Source organism: Xenopus laevis, chromosome 1S (genome assembly GCF_017654675.1).
Source record: "Xenopus laevis strain J_2021 chromosome 1S, Xenopus_laevis_v10.1, whole genome shotgun sequence".
Lineage (NCBI taxonomy): Eukaryota > Metazoa > Chordata > Amphibia > Anura > Pipidae > Xenopus > Xenopus laevis.
Genome location: NC_054372.1, coordinates 21,835,946 through 21,853,506, shown reverse-complemented (window position 1 = coordinate 21,853,506; position 17,561 = coordinate 21,835,946). Strand labels below are relative to the sequence as shown.

Sequence of the window (17,561 nt, the reverse complement as noted above, 5' to 3'; positions counted from 1 at the left end):
TAGAATTGGCCGTTCTAGAACATACCACAAGTAAAGGTGAACCACCCCTTTAAGTCCAAGTGAATTAGTCGATTAGTCAATATTCCATCTGTAGGTGAATGAAATCAGACGGTGCACAATTCATATATAAAACAGTACAATGGAAGGAGAGAAAAAAATTCATTACTTTATTTTTCTATCCTGCAAATCTATAAAAATGGTCTACTTTCTTCACTTTTTCTTTCTTAGCTAAAGAGACTGCTGTAGTTTAGTACATTGTCTTTATGCTAAAATTACTCAGGGGTGTTGTCTTTCCAAACTTTAGTTCCTGCAGCTTTAAATGCAGTTTAAATGCACGTTTCTACGATGATGATATTATTACTGTGATAAAACTATAGGAAAACTATACCCCCCGAACAATGTAGGTTATTGTTTTCTTTTAAATGAGTATTTCGGAAGTCTAGTTGAAGTATTGTTTAGCAATATTCCAATGTACTTTAAAAAATAAATTTTTAGAAACAAAAATTAAGAGGAAGGTTTTCCTTTAATAATGGACTAATGTTGCTGGTTTCTGTACTGTAAGACCATATCTCCTCTCGTCGCTCTCAAATTAGGAAGACGGACGCGGTCTACCATCATGGATGGTATTTATACTGGACATACAGAAACAATGGCAAGTCTGTTCTTTTTAATTTTTTTTTTTTTTTTAAGAAAAATGGGACAACTCTCCTTTAATCCCAGGAAACCCCTCCCCAAATGACATCAATATGGTACTGTGCTACATGTCGATACTTATTATTAGTGCTCCAACAAATTGTTACTCCAAATATATACAGGTATAAGACCAGTTATCCAGAACGCTTGGGACCTGGGTGATCTTTCTGTAATTTAGATCCTCATAACTTACATCTACCAGAAAATCATTTAAACATTAAATAAACCCAATAGTCTGGTTTCACTTCCAGTAAAGATGAAATAGATCTTAGTTGGGATCCAGTACAAGCTACTGTTTTACTATTAGAGAGAAAAGGCAAATCATTTTTTTTTGGATATAACAAAGTCTATGGGAGCCTTTCAATAATTTGGAACTTTCTGGATAACAGATCCCATACCTGTACATGGAAAAGGACCACCAAGTATTAGCCTATTAAGACTTTAATTAGACCTTATATGTTTTTGCCACTAGAGGGAGACATTCACATAAACTTGAGTCTAGTCCTAGTACTATTTCACTGTATGCTGATATTTATAGTTTTGTACATACGCTCAGATTATATAAATATTAATGCTGTGTACAGGTATGTCTGACTGCCAGTCTCTCAGAAATAACATACTTACGTGCTTAGCTAATGTATATTTAATAATGGACTAATATTGCTGGTTTCTGTCCTGTAAATCAGACTGGCCATATCTCCTCTCAAAAATTTGGATTATTTGGATATAATGAAGTCTACGGGAGACTGCCTTTCCGTAATTTGGAGCTTTCTGGATAACGGATCCCATACCTGTACATGGAAGAGGACCACCAAGTATTTTTTAACTTTAGTTTTATCCAGAGATTCCCCGACCAGGGGCCCACCCAAAAACCTTAGACCAGGGGCCCACTCTCAGTACTAATATTCTTCATCTCCTCATTCAACCTCTATTCTCCTAGTCTACTTTCTTTACACACTATAATCAATTATTCCATCTATTTAGCATCTTTGTTCTCATAGAAATAGGGAATGGCCATGAAATAGGCCAAATATTTAGCAGCAGCAGCAGCAGGGCCCACCGGGAGTTTTCCTGGTATTCCATTGGGCCAGTTCGACACTGAAGGTGCTGACCTATGATTGTGTCTCGCTAACGTGCTCCATAATAAAGGAACTGTTGCAAGTACTGCAGGTTGGTTTTAATCTGGCCTTAGAATGATAAAATTGTCTGGTAAAAGAATTCAATTATGGTTCGTTGCAAAAGTGCGTAACTTTATTTGAACTTAACGGAAATCGGAAACCCTGCAGGGAGATTAGTCGCCCAGTGATAAATCGCCTTTTCTTCGGAGCAACTAACTCCCCGAACTGCCTACCACCACCTAGAATGTAAACTGCCGGCGCGACGGCAATCGGTGCGCTTTGTTTTCCAAAGTTGCCTCACGAGGAAATTTCGAGCGACTTCGGAAAACGAAGCACTCAGAGTGCCATCCCACCGCCGATTTAGATTGTAGCCGGGGGAGGCAGTTCTGGGAGATTAGTTGCCCCGAAGAAGAGGCGATTTATCGCCGGGCGACTAAATCTTCCCGAATCGGAGTGTCTGCCCTTACACTAAGGAGTTCAGAATTGTCAGCAGGAAGCCACTACTAGCGAAGTCAAGATAAGTAGTTATAATACACAAAAGCCATGAATATCCTGTAAATTATATCCTTATAAACGGTGAGTTCTGATGTCATCAGTTATAAACGGTGAGTTCTGATGTCATTTCTGTCACATGACTCACCGAAACTTGTGTATTATAATAAATAAAGTACCCCCAGTTGTAAAATATGAGGATATTAGAAGTTACCTCGGAGTTTCCTGACCTGTATAAAAACACTCGGCCTTCGGCCTCGTGTTTTTATATGGTCATGAAACTCCTCGGTAACTTATAATATCCTTATATTTTACAAAAGGGGGTACTTTATTCACTATATAATACACAAAAGCCATGAATATCCTGTAAATTATATCCTTATAAACGGTGAGTTCTGATGTCATCAGTTATAAACGGTGCGTTCTGATGTCATCAGTTATAAACGGTGAGTTCTGATGTCATTTCTGTCACATGACTCACTAAAACTTGTGTATTATAATAAATAAAGTACCCCCAGTTGCAAAATATGAGGATATTAGAAGTTACATCGGAGTTCCATGACCTGTATAAAAATACGAGGCCGAAGTGGTCATGAAACTTCTCGGTAACTTATAATATCCTTATATTTTACAAGAGGGGGTGGGTACTTTATTCACTGTATAATGAAACTAAGTGCACTTCCCCAGTCTGACCCGCACCAACCTGAACCTCCCCTGCTTGCCCGGATTTTGTTCCTAAACTAACACACAGGAGCAGATGCATCAAAGGTCGAGTTATTGAGTTGTTTTTTTTTACCTCGAATGACCTCGAAACTCGAATATCATCTTATTTAAGAAAAAACTCTAATGTCTAAAACTCGAACGAATATTACTGACATCAAAAAACACGACTCAAATTCAAATAGAATTTGACTAAAAAAAACCTCAAATGTCAGGAAGGCTATTAACATCTTCAAATAGGTCACTAGACCTCTGCCATTGACTTTTACTTGAACTCAGCAGGTTTTAGGTGGCAAAGTATTAAATTCGATTTGTTCCCAGGATCAAGGTTTGATAAAATGTAGTAAAATAAGTTTATTGACACATCGGTACACAAATGTTCCAAATAAATTATTTAGCATACGAAAGCAATGTTATATTGTCCTGCAGAAACCTTTACATGGCACCCCTGGAACACTTACTGTATAAGCCTGGGCCTAAGCCGCTTTCATCAATCGGCCACCCTCCTGGCTCCACAGATATTTCGTTGGGCAGCCAAAGATTGTGTTGTCAGAAAGAATATTTGGATGGACACCTAATCCTAATTAGTGAATTTAGCTGAGCATGATGGGATTCATGTCTGGCTGGCAGTTTGTCTGGAAATGACACTCATGTTAAATACAGGCAGAGCAGTTAGCAGGGATTATTCCTCTTTCTCTTTTTCTTCTTACTGGTTGTTGCAGTTGGTTGTTTTTTCATATTTCCTTTAATGCTCCTTTGCTTGAGATTTCTTTTCATCCTTAAACAATAGGTCGAATGAACAGTTAAATATGCAAAATCTCTGCAGTCTCCTATAAATTTCAAATATACAGGAAGCTGTGCAACTCACCTTTCGCCATCTGCAGAGACAGAGAGGTGGGGGCAGCCCCTGCGTTTGTGACCCTTCCCTCCGCACAGAAAGCAGCCGTCCCCAGCAGTGCCACACGGGTGCCCGGGCAGAGCACAGTGATTACAGGCGCTGCAGTGACTCCAAGCTGAGCATTAAACATTAAAGGACAAGGAAAGGGCAATTAAGAATATAATTCTTATAAAAGGCATACCTCTGCTGGTGTCATACTGCCTTTTAAGCCTGTTCTCCCGCCGTTTGTGTAATCATAATGGTTTATTTTTTTTTAAAAAAAAAACGCTAACTCCAAGAATAGGAGTTCCCATAATCCTACGCTCCTGCTGCAAGACCAAGACTGCGGCATCTGTGCAGTAGATCATACTAGGAGACAGCGCATGTGCATTTAATTGGTGAGCGCAATTTCAGACAAAGCATTGCTCACCCCCACAATTGCTTTGGCGCATGCGCATTCAGTTCACGGGCGACATCTTTATTGCATCACTGAGCAGAACATGGAGGCGAATATGGAAAGAGAGCGGTAAATTCAACACATCGCTACAGGAGATAGGCGAGTTTAAAAAAAAAAAAAAAAATTACTTCAGCGATTAGGTAGACGCAGGGGCACTCTGTTAGATGAGGAGGAATGTTGTTAAAGGGATACTGTCATGGACAAAAAAGTTTTTTTCAAAATGAATCAGTTAATAGTGTTGCTCCAGCAGAATTCTGCACTGAAATCCAATTCTCAAAAGAGCAAACAGATTTTTTTATATTTAATTTTGAAATCTGACATGGGGCCTAGACATATTGTTTCCCAGCTGCCCCCAGTCATGTGACTTGTGCTCTGATAAACTTCAGTCACTCTTTACTGCTGTACTGTAAGTTGAAGTGATACCCCCTCTCTTTCACACCCAGAAGCCTAACAACAGAATATTGGGATGGTAACCAGATAGCAGCTCCCTAACACAAGATACCAGCTCCCTGGTAGATCTAAGAACAGCACTCAATAGTAAAATCCAGGTCCTACTGAGACACATTCAGTTACATTAAGTAGGAGAAACAACAGCCTGCCAGAAAGCAGTGCTGGCTCTTTCTGAAAGCACATGACCAGGCAAAATGACCTGAGATGGCGCCTACACACCAATATTACAACTAAAACAAATACACTTGTTGGTTCAGGAACGAAATTTTATATTGTAGAGTGAATTGCAGTGTAAACAATGAAATTTAGAAATAAAATATATATCATAAAAATCATGACAGAATCCCTTTAAAGGCTTTCCTTGACCTTAAACAAGTGTTACATGAAGAAAGGGCACCTCTGCTAGCGCAACATGGGGGTGCTTTATGCCTATGATTTTGGTCATTTAGTCACATTTTCATTGGCTCACTTTCAAACACGGGGGAATAGAGACACGGTAAGAACCAGTCAGAAGTTTGGTGGCATCACTTATTGATTACTATCTTTGTCACATGCTGATCCTAGCTCGCTCACACTTATACAAACACACACATATACAAACTGGCATAGATGCACACAGTAGTACTAGCATGCTCACAATCACACAGCCATACTCACACTTTCTGGTTGGAAAGTTCTCAGAAGTGAATGTAAGACATTTTTGCAGAGCATTATGCCAAACCAGACTCCAGAACATGGCTACTTACATGGCTTCACACACTTCTTGCATTGGGAACAGTGCTTCCACGATCTGCCGTCCTATAGGTGGAAAAGTCAAAATCAACTACAGCTCCTTATTCCTTGTATCAGAGGCAACATAGTGTAAGAGTTGTAGTTTTATAATTATACAAGACAGAGAATAAATGGTTCCAGTACAGACATAAGGAACATTTAAAGAAAACAAGGGGGTGTTCCTGACCCTGATAAACTTGCAGAGTAAAGACCATTTATGTCGGATTTAGTTGGGCAGATTGGCCATTTATGCCAGTTGTGCTTTAAGGGGAACTATTGTGAAAATGAAAATGTAATATTAGCTTCATCACACGGAAATAACTTTGTAAATTCTGCATTGTTTCTGAAATAATCAAGTTTATCTTCACTATCCCTCTCTCAGCATCTGTTTTCTCTTCATTCTCTCTTCATGCAGCAGTTGGGTGTCAGATAATCATTGACAGTTAGATCCAATATATCTTTTGGGGTGGGGGCTTCCTTTTCTAACTTTATTCACTTTTTTAACACACTTTATTCTGAACCGAACTGTATGTACAGAAACATTTTGGGAAAGCATGGAATGTTCGTCTTACATGGAATTCACTGAGATAAATGAAACACCAAATTGGGGTGCGTTACCTTAGAGGTGCAGCGATTGCAGATGTCACAGTGCTTGTTCTCTGAACACACAAATCTCTCACACACTGAGCAGAACCTGAAGCAATAACAGCAAAGAATAATGCAGATGCAAACCGTCAAACTTGTATTCTTACAAGAAAGCACCATCATGTCACCTTTGCTTTTAAAGGAGAACTAAACTTCCCCTCACCCTCCTGTGTGCTGTGCATTAGTGAAAAAATAACCCCTTTAAAAAAATCTGAGCCTTTAATGCAGAGCAGAACGGAGCTCCTGGTCACCATCTTCCTCCGCTTCATATCCTCTTCAGTTCTCAACGCCAACACAAAGCCTATGGGAGCATGTGCAGTTGGGCCAAGTCAGCTTCAACTGTGCGTGTCGGCATGGAGACCAAAAGAGGATACAAATGGAGGAAGATGGTGTCCAGGAGCTCTGCTGCGCTGCTCTGCATTTAAGGTTCAGATTTTTTTTAAAGGGTTATTTTTTCACTAATGCACAGTGCACAGGAGAGAGAGGGGAGTGGGGCAATGCCAAGAAGTTTAGGGGGCTTTTGGTATGGGGGATTTAGTTCTCCTTTAAAGGAGAAGGAAAGTCATTTTATACTTGGGGTGCCAAATGTTAGGCACCCCCAAGTGATTGTATTTACTTACCTGACACTCCAGGCCAATGCTCCTATCAGCAGAAAACTGCATCGTCCGGGGGTTCTTCCAGCGAGCACCAGGGAGCGATCCTTCTTCTTGCTTCAAATTTCCCGGGGAAGACACACGCGCAGTAGAACGAAATAGCCAACTTCTTCATTTCAGTTCGGCTTTTCACTCGTCTGCGCATGCACAGCTGTGAGGTGAAAGAAGAAGCAGGAAGACGATCGCTCCTTGGTGAATGCTGGAAGAAGGCCCAGGGTATCAGGTAAGTAAATACAATCACTGGGGGTTGCCTAACTTTTGGCACCCCCCCCCCAGGTATAAAATGAGTTTCCTTCTCCTTTAAATGAACATTTTTTTGTCCCATCTGCTGTGTATTGGAGATCTTGGAAACTAGACATGTGTCAGCAAACTAACATAACAAACAAGCTTTAAAATAAAGTGTCACTTGGAGTAAAGGAGGCGCAACAGCCAATTATTCCAACAGGACTGTGCTAACACAACTCAATGACAAGTTCATGTTCTACATTTTTATCTGCAGTCAATTAATCCGGAATTATCAGTTTACCCTTCATGTCAAACCAATGTATATTATGGCCCTTCCTCCACATTGGCTCTGGGCTCATAACTATGCCTTTGTCTAACGCTTCCAGTATCTTAGAGCAGTGCTGTCCAGCGTTATGTATTGGGAGGAATATTCGGATACCGCATGATTCTACCAAATGTTCTCCAACTGTCACCTTCTCTGGAAGACCCTGGACAAATCTGTACCGGGGTAGTAAACCACGGCAATCAATGAACATTTTGCTTTCATTGTTCTGTAGCTGTCTGACAATACCTAATCACTGATTGGTTGCAACTTTGCCCAGTGGTTATAAAGCCCTACTGAAGTCTCTTAATCTATGGTAGCAAATATGCCGTTAGGCCTGATCATTCAGAAGGGATGCACCGAATCCACTAGTTTGGAATCGGCCAAACCCCTGAATCCTTTACGAAAGATTCGGCTGAATACCGAACCAAATCCTAATTTGCATATGCAAATTAGAGATGGGAAGGGGAAAACATTTTTTTTTTACTTACTTGTTTTGTGACAAAAAGTCACGCAATTTCCCTCCCCGCCCCTAATCGCCAAATCCTGCTGAAAAAGGCAGAATCCCGAACCAAATCCTGGATTGGGTGCATCACTATTATTCAGATGTGATCCCACACATTAGATGGTATGTTTATTGTTAAACCACCTACGGTGTGTAGAACAGGAATTTTCCCTGTAAATTACTTTCTATGTATGTTAATTACAACCATTTTTTGCTTTGATAAATGTCAACCCCCTTAAATATGTTATATGTAACATTAGAATCATCTGATCACCCCAGATCTAAGTGTGCTGGATGCCATACCTATAGCCTTCACTTGCTGGGAGGACAATTTTGTCTAAGGGAAGATCCGTAAAAATACGAACAGGCGACTGTTTCCTTCCAGTTTTCCCGTGCTTGTACAGGGCATGGTTATCGTAATCCACCTACAAGTAGAAATTTGTTTTCAAATACAATTAAATATTAGCACAGGGCCAAGTTTACATAACGGGGGGTCCAACGAGCAGTATCAGAATGAGCGAGTACCTGATAATCCAGCATAGCGAAGTCTGGGAAACACTGAAGGATACGCGATTCAAAAAAGTACGGAAACATCCAAAATATGGGTAAATTGTTTGCGTTTTCTGAAAGGTATAAGAATGCATCATAAGTAAGTGATTCTACATGAATTAAAAATAACATTAACCACTGCCATTTGATTGCTGTATAAGCAGCCTGTCACACATACTACTGTAGCTCTCGGGCTCCACTAACCCATCCAAACACTGTATTGTTCATGGTTTTGGCTGCAGGGTAGGACAATGCACAAGCACAAGTCCAATTTCATGTAAATTATCAAAAATGGCAGATTAATGCCAAATTAAAAGGGCTACTGTACAATTTTATTCTAATTGTAAATGTAGATGTTACTGATTCTGCTGTGCAAGACTCCACTGTTCTTTTTCTTTCTGCCATTACATTCTGTATCTCCTCCCCAAGCCCTAAAATAGCATTATAGTCCCCTTACAAGATGCCAGCAAATGGTTTGGACAGCAGCATGGGGGGGGGGGGGAAGTTGTCTCACAAAACAGATGTATAATTATATAAAAAGCATCTATCAAAAAAAAAAAGCTAAAATAGAAAAATTCAGCAGGAATAACAGTTTTCTCCAAACCTGTACAGGGAGATGCATGGCATAATTACGCCTAGCAAAGCACAGGTATGGGATCCGTTATCCGGAAACCAGTTATCCAGAAAGCTCCAAATTAAGGAAAGGCCGTCTTCCCATAGTCTCCATTTTATCCAATTATTTAAAAATGATTTCCTTTTACTCTGTAATAAGAAAACAGTACATTGTACTTGAGCCAAACTAATATACAATTAATCCTTATTGGAAGCAAAGCAGCCTATTGGGTTTATTTCATGTTTAAACTATTTTATAGTAGACTTAAGATATGAAGATCCAAATTATGGAAAGATCTGTTATCCAGAAAACCCCAGGTCCCGAGCATTCTGGATAACAGTTCCCATGCCTGTACCTGTATTATGCAATATTTAACAAAAAAGTAAAAAATCCTTTCCCTTGAAGGACAATGTACAATGTATGACCTGGAATATTGCTAGAACGCCTCCAAATCATGCATGGCTCTTCCCTCTACTGGTTACAACAAAGCAAAAAAGGAGCCAACTGTCCATTCACACATAGCGAGAATCCATCTTGTCACAAGCAAAGTAACAGGGAGGGGTAGTAGCCAACTGTGATCTGAAGGGCAGAGTCATGTCTCATTGGAGGTGGCTATTCCCTGTGTCCCCCAATAAGATTACAGATAGGAATTACCTGGATTAGAATCTTTCCACATCTCTCTTAACCTTTTAAAGCTAAAAGCCAAAGGTTCTACCAGCCCACCGAATGGAGGGTCAGTCACTAGGAGAGCACCATTACCATCTTCCTCCTGAAGGAACTTCTGACAAACCAACTTTGCTGCCTGAAATAAATGAGATTTGATGTTCTAATTCCATGTCACTGACCAAAGCAAGAAACATACGCAGTGCAAAGCGTTATTAATAGTCTCTCTGCCGAACTAAAGGATTTTGTGCTTCCTACCAATAAGGATAGTAAAGCTGACATAAGGACATACTCATACCTCACCGCCAAAGAAATGATGGTTGAACATGTTGTAATGGCTGAATTCCTCCTCACTGTAAAACTGAGAATACCTACAAAATATAAGCGCATTTTACAGAAAATGAATCCTTGGCACTGCATGGGAGAAGATAAAGCTGCATAGTCACAATTAGCATAGACACAATTAAAGGCGGCCATACACTGAGAGATCCGCTCGTTTGGTGATGTTACAAAACAAGGAAGTTTTCCTTTCCCATCCCTAATTTGCATATTTGGATTTGGTTCGGTATTCGGCTGAATCTTTCACAAAGAATTAGGGGGATTCGGCCCAAATAATGGATTCGGTGCATCCCTAGACACAACACACATTATATTTCCTGAACACATTAGATTAGAACCTCAAAAGAATTCAATCAAGATTTTTAGGTGTCTGGTACTGAACATGAATTACTTGAGACAATTTCGGCATTGTGCAAACTAGCAGAATTATATATTAAATATTATATATTTGCAACATTTTTACCCGAGAATGCCAGGGTTAATTTTGCTTCTATTTTAATGCTTTGCACTTATACACTGTACTGTCCGTTTACGGTCTAAACCTGTCAGGCAGCTTAAAGAAGTTTTCCAAAGCATGCTTATAAGTTAAAAAACTTTTTAACTTCTAAGCATGCTTTGGAAAAATTCTTTAAGCTAAATGGTTATACCTCTGTTTGGTCACTAGAGGATTCCAGAATGCAATAACAATGTTCACTAGGCTCGTCTAGATCCAAGTTAATTAGATACATTAAACCGGTTGCTACATACTTAAATACTTACTTACCTAAAATCAATATCTAGCAGAAGGCTCTTTATTGGTGGTGTCGTCCCCTTGCAGGCTCGTAGTTTGATTAGCTCATGTAGCCTGAAATGTAAGCAAATACGTTAGGCATGAAAATACTACAAAGCAAATGTACAAGAGGGAATTCAGATAGGTAAGTTGATTGGTTGCTAGAGATGAGTTTAGCAATAAGGGTTTTATCTGCACTTGTAAAACTGCAAGTGTAAAACTGCGGATAATTAGACATCTATGCAAATGGAAAGCAGTGAATTAATACCCTATAAAGCTTCCAATGCCTGAAACTGTGGCATCACCAGTGGTAAAGTCTATTACATAGGCCCTTCTACAGAATCACTCTTGCTCCATCTTAAACAAAAACTATTGTGATTTGCACCAAGCTATACAAACACTAGAACAATGGCCTCACTGGTATTGGATAGAATGGTTTTTGACACAAATTTAGGCTTTACTTATCACTATTCATTCCCTAAAGCTCTCGTGGAACTACAATTGCCAGCATACCCTAACAGGCATTAATCCAAAAAAACTTTCTTTGACTGGGTTCTGCTGAATAATTAACTGAAACTGATTGATGAAGGTTTAATGTGAGACTAGCACATACCTGGGAGTGCCAACGCACAGCACCCGTCTGAATCCTAAAGCAATAATAGTATCCAGGAGGAATGTACAGCTTCTGTCAGCAAATAGGTATTGGGCATTGGCCTTCTTGTTCTCCAAGGGATGTAACAACTGGCTGGGTCTTTTAAGTTGGGATAAAGAGATGTCACCAAGCACACGATGCCTTGAATGGGTCTCCCAATTCGTCTGCAGTAGAAGCTGCTGGCAGTCGCAGCAAAACTTTCTTTTTGCCAGTGGTAACGCAGTGAATTCCTGAAAACTAGAGGAGAACTAATGATTACTATGCCTAAAAGTAATGTGGACACAATTCAGGAAAATTCATGCAATGACTTTGCATCTTTAAAAGGTAACTATTGTGAAAATGAAAATTTAATATAAGCGTCAACATACGGAAATAAGAAACTTTCTAAATACAATCAATTAAATATTCTGTACTGTTTCTAAAATAATAAGTTTATCTTCACTATAACTCTCCCAGCATCTGTTTCTCTTCATTCTGTCTTCATGCAGCAGTTGGGTCTAACTGGGTATAATGGAGTCTATGGGAGATGGCCTTTCCGTAATTTGGAGCTTTCTAGATGGGTTTCTGGATAGCGGATCCCATACCTGTACAACCAATTAAACATTATGCATCGTTTCTGAAATAATCAAGTTTATCTTCACTATCCCTCTCTCAGCATCTGTTTCTCTTCATTCTGTCTTCATGCAGCAGTTGGGTGTCAGATATTCATTGACAGTTAGATCCAATATATCTTATAGGGTGGACTCCTTTTGTTTAGAAGATGTATTAGAGCTCACTATTAAAATCACCAGACATCATATATCTCTACATGCAGTTGTTTTGTTAGATTTTGTTTGTACTGAAATCAGTTATTTGATTGAGCTCTAATACATCTGCCAGGAAAGGAAGCCCCCCTATAAGATATATTGGATCTAACTGTCAATGACTATCTGACACCCAACTGCTGCATGAAGACAGAATGAAGAGAAACAGATGTTGAGAGAGGGATAGTGAAGATAAACTTGATTATTTCAGAAACGATGCAGAATGTTTAATTGGTTGTACAGGTATGGGATCCGCTATCCAGAAACCTGTTATCTAGAAAGCTCCAAATTACAGAAAGGCCGTCTCCCATAGACTCCATTATAATCAGATAATTTTTTAAAATGATTTCATTTTTTTCTGTAATAATAAAACAGTAGCTTGTACTTGATCCCAACTAAGATATAATTAATCCTTATTGGAAGCAGAACCAGCCTATTGGGTTTATTTTATGTTTACATGATTTTCTAATAGACTTAAGGTTTGTAGATCCAGATTACAGAAAGATCCATTATCCAGAAAACCTCAGGTCCCAAGAATTCTGGATAACAGGTCCTATATTTACAAAGTTTCTTATTTCAGTATGTTGAAGCTGATACTAAATTTTCATATTCACGATAGTTCCTTTCTTCCTTTCATTTATTCAGTGAATGAAAGCAACCTGAAGGGACAGAACCCCATGGTACCCCTCACTATAATATACATCATGGGCAACAGGTAAAAGAATGGTTTAGCAGTTTACCTTCTAGCATACTCAGCGTGCGTCATAGGGGGCTGATGGCTTTTGTTGTATTCTTCTCTAGCCGCAAGTCTAGCCTGTGAAACCTGCAAATCAACATTTCTCCTGTTGTTAGTGGAACCGGAAGTTAAAGTGATCAATCAAATGTTCCACATGTTTGGTAAAATATTTAACTAACGTTTATACACGGTCAACTATTTATAATTGTGTGGTTTATTATTGTATGCAAGTGCCTCTCCTATAACTTTGCTGGGTGTCATCAGCCTTTATGAATTGTTTGCAAACCCATAGTCCTAATAGTGCAACTTGATGCTGTATATATCTATGTCCAATTCTGTTTAGAGTAACATGTTTGGATACACATTTATTTTGTTGAAAGGCTTTATAAGTAACAGGAACAGAAATGATACATTGTACCCAATACAGTGCGGCATAGACTGTAGTGCTCGGTTGGGAAAGAAATCACAGAGGATTAAATGGGATGTGGTGACAAAAAAATAAAATCACATTTTTACGTTCTTTAATGAAAAAAAATGAAAAGAAATATCTCCAATATAATTAAAAAAGGTCTACTGTTTTATAAGAAACCCTGACTGTATGCAGTGAAATTCCCCCTTCGTTTTACTTGCTCTGACTGCTGCAGATAGGAATTGTCAGATGGTCCCTAACTGCTCTGCAGGGAACCAATCATACTTACGAACAACAGGAGGCAACCTCCACCTTACTTCCCAGCCATGCAGAACTCAAGCAGCTTTGTTTGTTTCCCTGTAGAGCAGTCCATGACTGTGTTAGGATTTGTATTGGATTTTATTTTTGCCTTTACATCCCCCTAAATTTTTCCAACTCTAGTGGCAGGGACAAAGATCATGGTGCCATATAAACTGGGATTCTATTTGGAGGATTATTTTGCTGCAGCCACTGGTTCTGCAGAGTTGGAGAAATGTTGTATCAAACAATACAAAAACTATAACATCCACATTAGATTACATGATAACACAGGACTACGTGCAGTCTGCATATTCAGATTATTAATCAGTTTTACTGTATATTATTTGACTTGTGCTGTTTTGATCATTTATGATGATCCCTAAGCAGCAGCCCAGACCACACTGAGCATGTGCATGGTCTTGCAAAGATGTTACAAGATGGTGAACCCTTGGGGCCAACTTTGAAAGCATAAATCATTTGTTTTATTAGGCTTGTGGTGCAGTAAGTTCATGTTTAGTATACAAAATACAGCATTTCTAGCATTATTCTATTTTAGACTTTAGTTCCCCTTTAAGTACTCCATGATCAAGTAATGACAAGTCTAATATCAATGAGTTGTCAGGCACTTAAGCCCCTCCTTATATGGGAATGGACTACCATTTCATGTCCAGTAAACCAGTGGTGTTTTTGTATAATAGTTAGTAAATAGTCCCCACACTGTTACCTTTTCATCTTCCCACTGAAAGAAGTGACAGTCCTTCCTGTCTCGGCAGGCTGAACAAGCATAAAAACGACGTCCCTGTTCCTTGCCTTGAGAAACCTTCACAAACAGCAGGGTGGGACCTAGGGAGAGGGACAAGAAACAAGCAGTTAGTCGCAGTGTCCTGTCTGATTTCTCTATGCGTGTGTGTGTGTGTATGTATATATATATATATATATATATATATATATATATATATATATATATATATATATATATATATATATATATATATATATATATATATATATATCTCTTCGGTAGGGTTGGAGCACTCACTAATAAAGCTGTCAGCTGCCTGGGTGCTGGTTATATCAAAATACAAGTTATACAACAGTGAACCGCACTCATGGGACTTGTTTAGATGCAAAGAAAAATTGATATTTATTCCAACATTTCGGCTCCTATACACAAGCTACTTCCTGAAGAAGGCTCGTGTATAGGAGCCGAAACGTCAGAATAAATACCAATTTTTCTTGGCATCTAAACAAGTCCTGTGAGTGTGGTTCATTTTTGTATAACACACATTATATATATATATATATATATATATATATATATATATATATATATATATATATATATATATATAATCTTCAAAAATTGATCCACACTCCAAACAATTCAATTAAAGTGATTTTTATTAGGGCCTTTATCAAGGATGTGGGCCGAAACGTTGGACACATGAGTGATAATTCAATAAAAATCACTTTGATTGAATTGTTTGGAGTGCGGATCAATTTTTGAAGATTATATGTCATAACTTTGACCCAGCACCCACCACAAACCTGAAGGGATAGAGTGCAGGTACTTTCTGGACTTATATATATATATATATATATATATATAATCATTACTGTTTCTTACAAGTGCAATATGTTACATTCTGGGCAGTCAGGCTCATTCCAATGTTAATAAATAATCAGATCAGTCATTTTCTAAAAGGTCATTTTGACAAAGGGGATATTTCTATTGAAACTGCGCCCCATGGACATTGGCGACAAAGAAGGGTGCCCTCATTACATTTTTGAGTGCGAGAGCGACAGATTCACAGCGCTATAAAGCCCTTAACATATGCTGCAACCAACAAAACTATTACACGCCGGGCATCTGAAGTCCACTGAGGCTCACAGCCCAGTAAATGACTATCTATGGAGTAGTACAGCAGCCCGTATGCAGACAAACAACTGTTGGTGCAAGGCACTCTAGTAGGTCACACATAGATCAGACTAACAATAATTAGATAAAAATTTAAAATTTGTATTTATATAAACATCTCTCGCCTAACACGTTTCGTGTCACTGGGACACTTAGTCATAGGCTTGGACACTTACACACATGGGTCAATAGTAAAGGCCCAAACACCAATCAGAAAAAAGGGGGGAGAGGAAACAAAGTCTGTTTGCAATTTAAAGGGATCACGTACACTATTACAAAAAAATTCACATACCAAGGGCATGCAAAAGTACATAAATACAAAAGATAGAAAACATCTTAATGCATCATAAAATCAAAGGACAGTTTTAAGAGAGACTATACAATAGTTGTTGATTAAACTATTTTTTAAATATATTAAGTACATAAATGAAAATATATATATATAAAATATAGTAGCAAAATCATGTATATGTCCATGTGTAGTCAAATAGTGTTATGCGTTTAGTACAGCAGCCCCTCTAGATTACCGCTCCAGGTTGGTAGACAATATACAACAATTTGTTTAGAAACACCTCTTATTTATGATCCTTCTATTTATAAATATATATGTTTATCCTTTTGCATTCTGGACAAGTAGGGCTGGCATTAGAGATCACAGGACCCCAGGCATAGCAGCAATGCTGGGACCTTCTTCATCTGAGGCAGAAGCATAAATAGAGAGTAAGTAGTACAGAGGAGGCATAGTGGACCCCAGGAAGCCCTAATTAATGAGCAATTTCAACATATGTTTGTAAAATAAAAAAGGACAACCTCTGGATATATTGGGGGCCATAAAATGAATTTGCTTTTGTGCCCTGTAACATGTACTTAAGCCACTGACCTGAGGGAAAAAGTAATGGGGAACAGACACGTCAGGACTGCAAATCTCCACACTGGGCATTCCCTAGAGACACTTTAGCTGCCAGTGGGATGCTGAGAGTTACAGTAGCACAAAGGCTGCAGGGCCCTACTACCTCACTTCTGTCATTAGTAAACAGTTAACAATTGTGGTCCTAGGGCATTCGTGTTAGAATTACACACTGTGGGTTCATTACTAGTTCATGTGAATGAAATGCTTGGCTGGTGCTACTCAGTGGTGCCAGGCACAAGGCTGAACTTCTCTGCTACTTTGAGGAACAGCAGGAGGCAGAGGGGGGGGGGGGGCGGCCATGAATGAAGCAGGTCGCTAAACTGAAGGGCTCCCACTCGTGACAGCAGCTCTCACCATGTGGGCACTGTGGAGCCGTATCGATAACTTCGCGGCTGAGTAACACCTGGATGCCATCATAGTTCTCGCTTCCCTCTGCTGCCTCCATGAGAGCGATCGGCCAACATCATGCGCTACACGTGACCACATCCGAAACGCGAGCCGCCATATTTAATGAGGGCAAAGTCCTTAGAATAATCACCTTCCTATCGGAAACAAAGTCCTGCAGTCCGGCTGATTAGCTCTCGCGCAGATATTTGGATTTAGATGTTTTTTTTTTTTTAATTTGTTTTAATGAAGATATGTTTTAAAGAAGCATGCGCATTTGCTTGGGTGTGACGTCATAAAAGCGCGCGACGTTGTCACTAAGAGAGTCAGAGTTCTAAGTAAAATGTGGAATGATAAAGACTTGTGTGTAAATAATGTTCATGAAATGCTGTTTTTACAATACTGTCAACTACCTGGAATTTATAAACTGTGTTAGCGGGTGATGAGTTCTTTTGTGGCTCAGACTTGTGCTGTCTGTAGTGCATTGTTTTGCTGCTTAGGGGTTATATAATAATATAGGTTGCCTAGGAGCAATAACCCATAGCAACCAATCAGTAGGTAGCATTTACCTGTTTAGTCTTTTTGGTT

General features: G+C 39.1%; 1 protein-coding gene across 1 annotated transcript; it reads right to left on the bottom strand.

Moving 5' to 3' along the window:
- Positions 1-3,357: 3,357 nt before the first annotated feature.
- Positions 3,358-17,185, bottom strand: zcchc4.S (zinc finger CCHC-type containing 4 S homeolog). Its single transcript, NM_001093698.1, is given in 13 exon segments — positions 3,358-3,801; positions 3,892-4,036; positions 5,554-5,605; positions 6,197-6,272; positions 8,232-8,353; positions 8,454-8,551; positions 9,745-9,892; positions 10,052-10,124; positions 10,856-10,936; positions 11,475-11,750; positions 13,057-13,139; positions 14,486-14,604; positions 16,944-17,185. Coding segments are annotated over 13 exon segments (1,470 nt in total). The 5' UTR covers positions 17,035-17,185; the 3' UTR covers positions 3,358-3,695.
- Between the last annotated feature and the right edge of the window lie 376 nt (positions 17,186-17,561).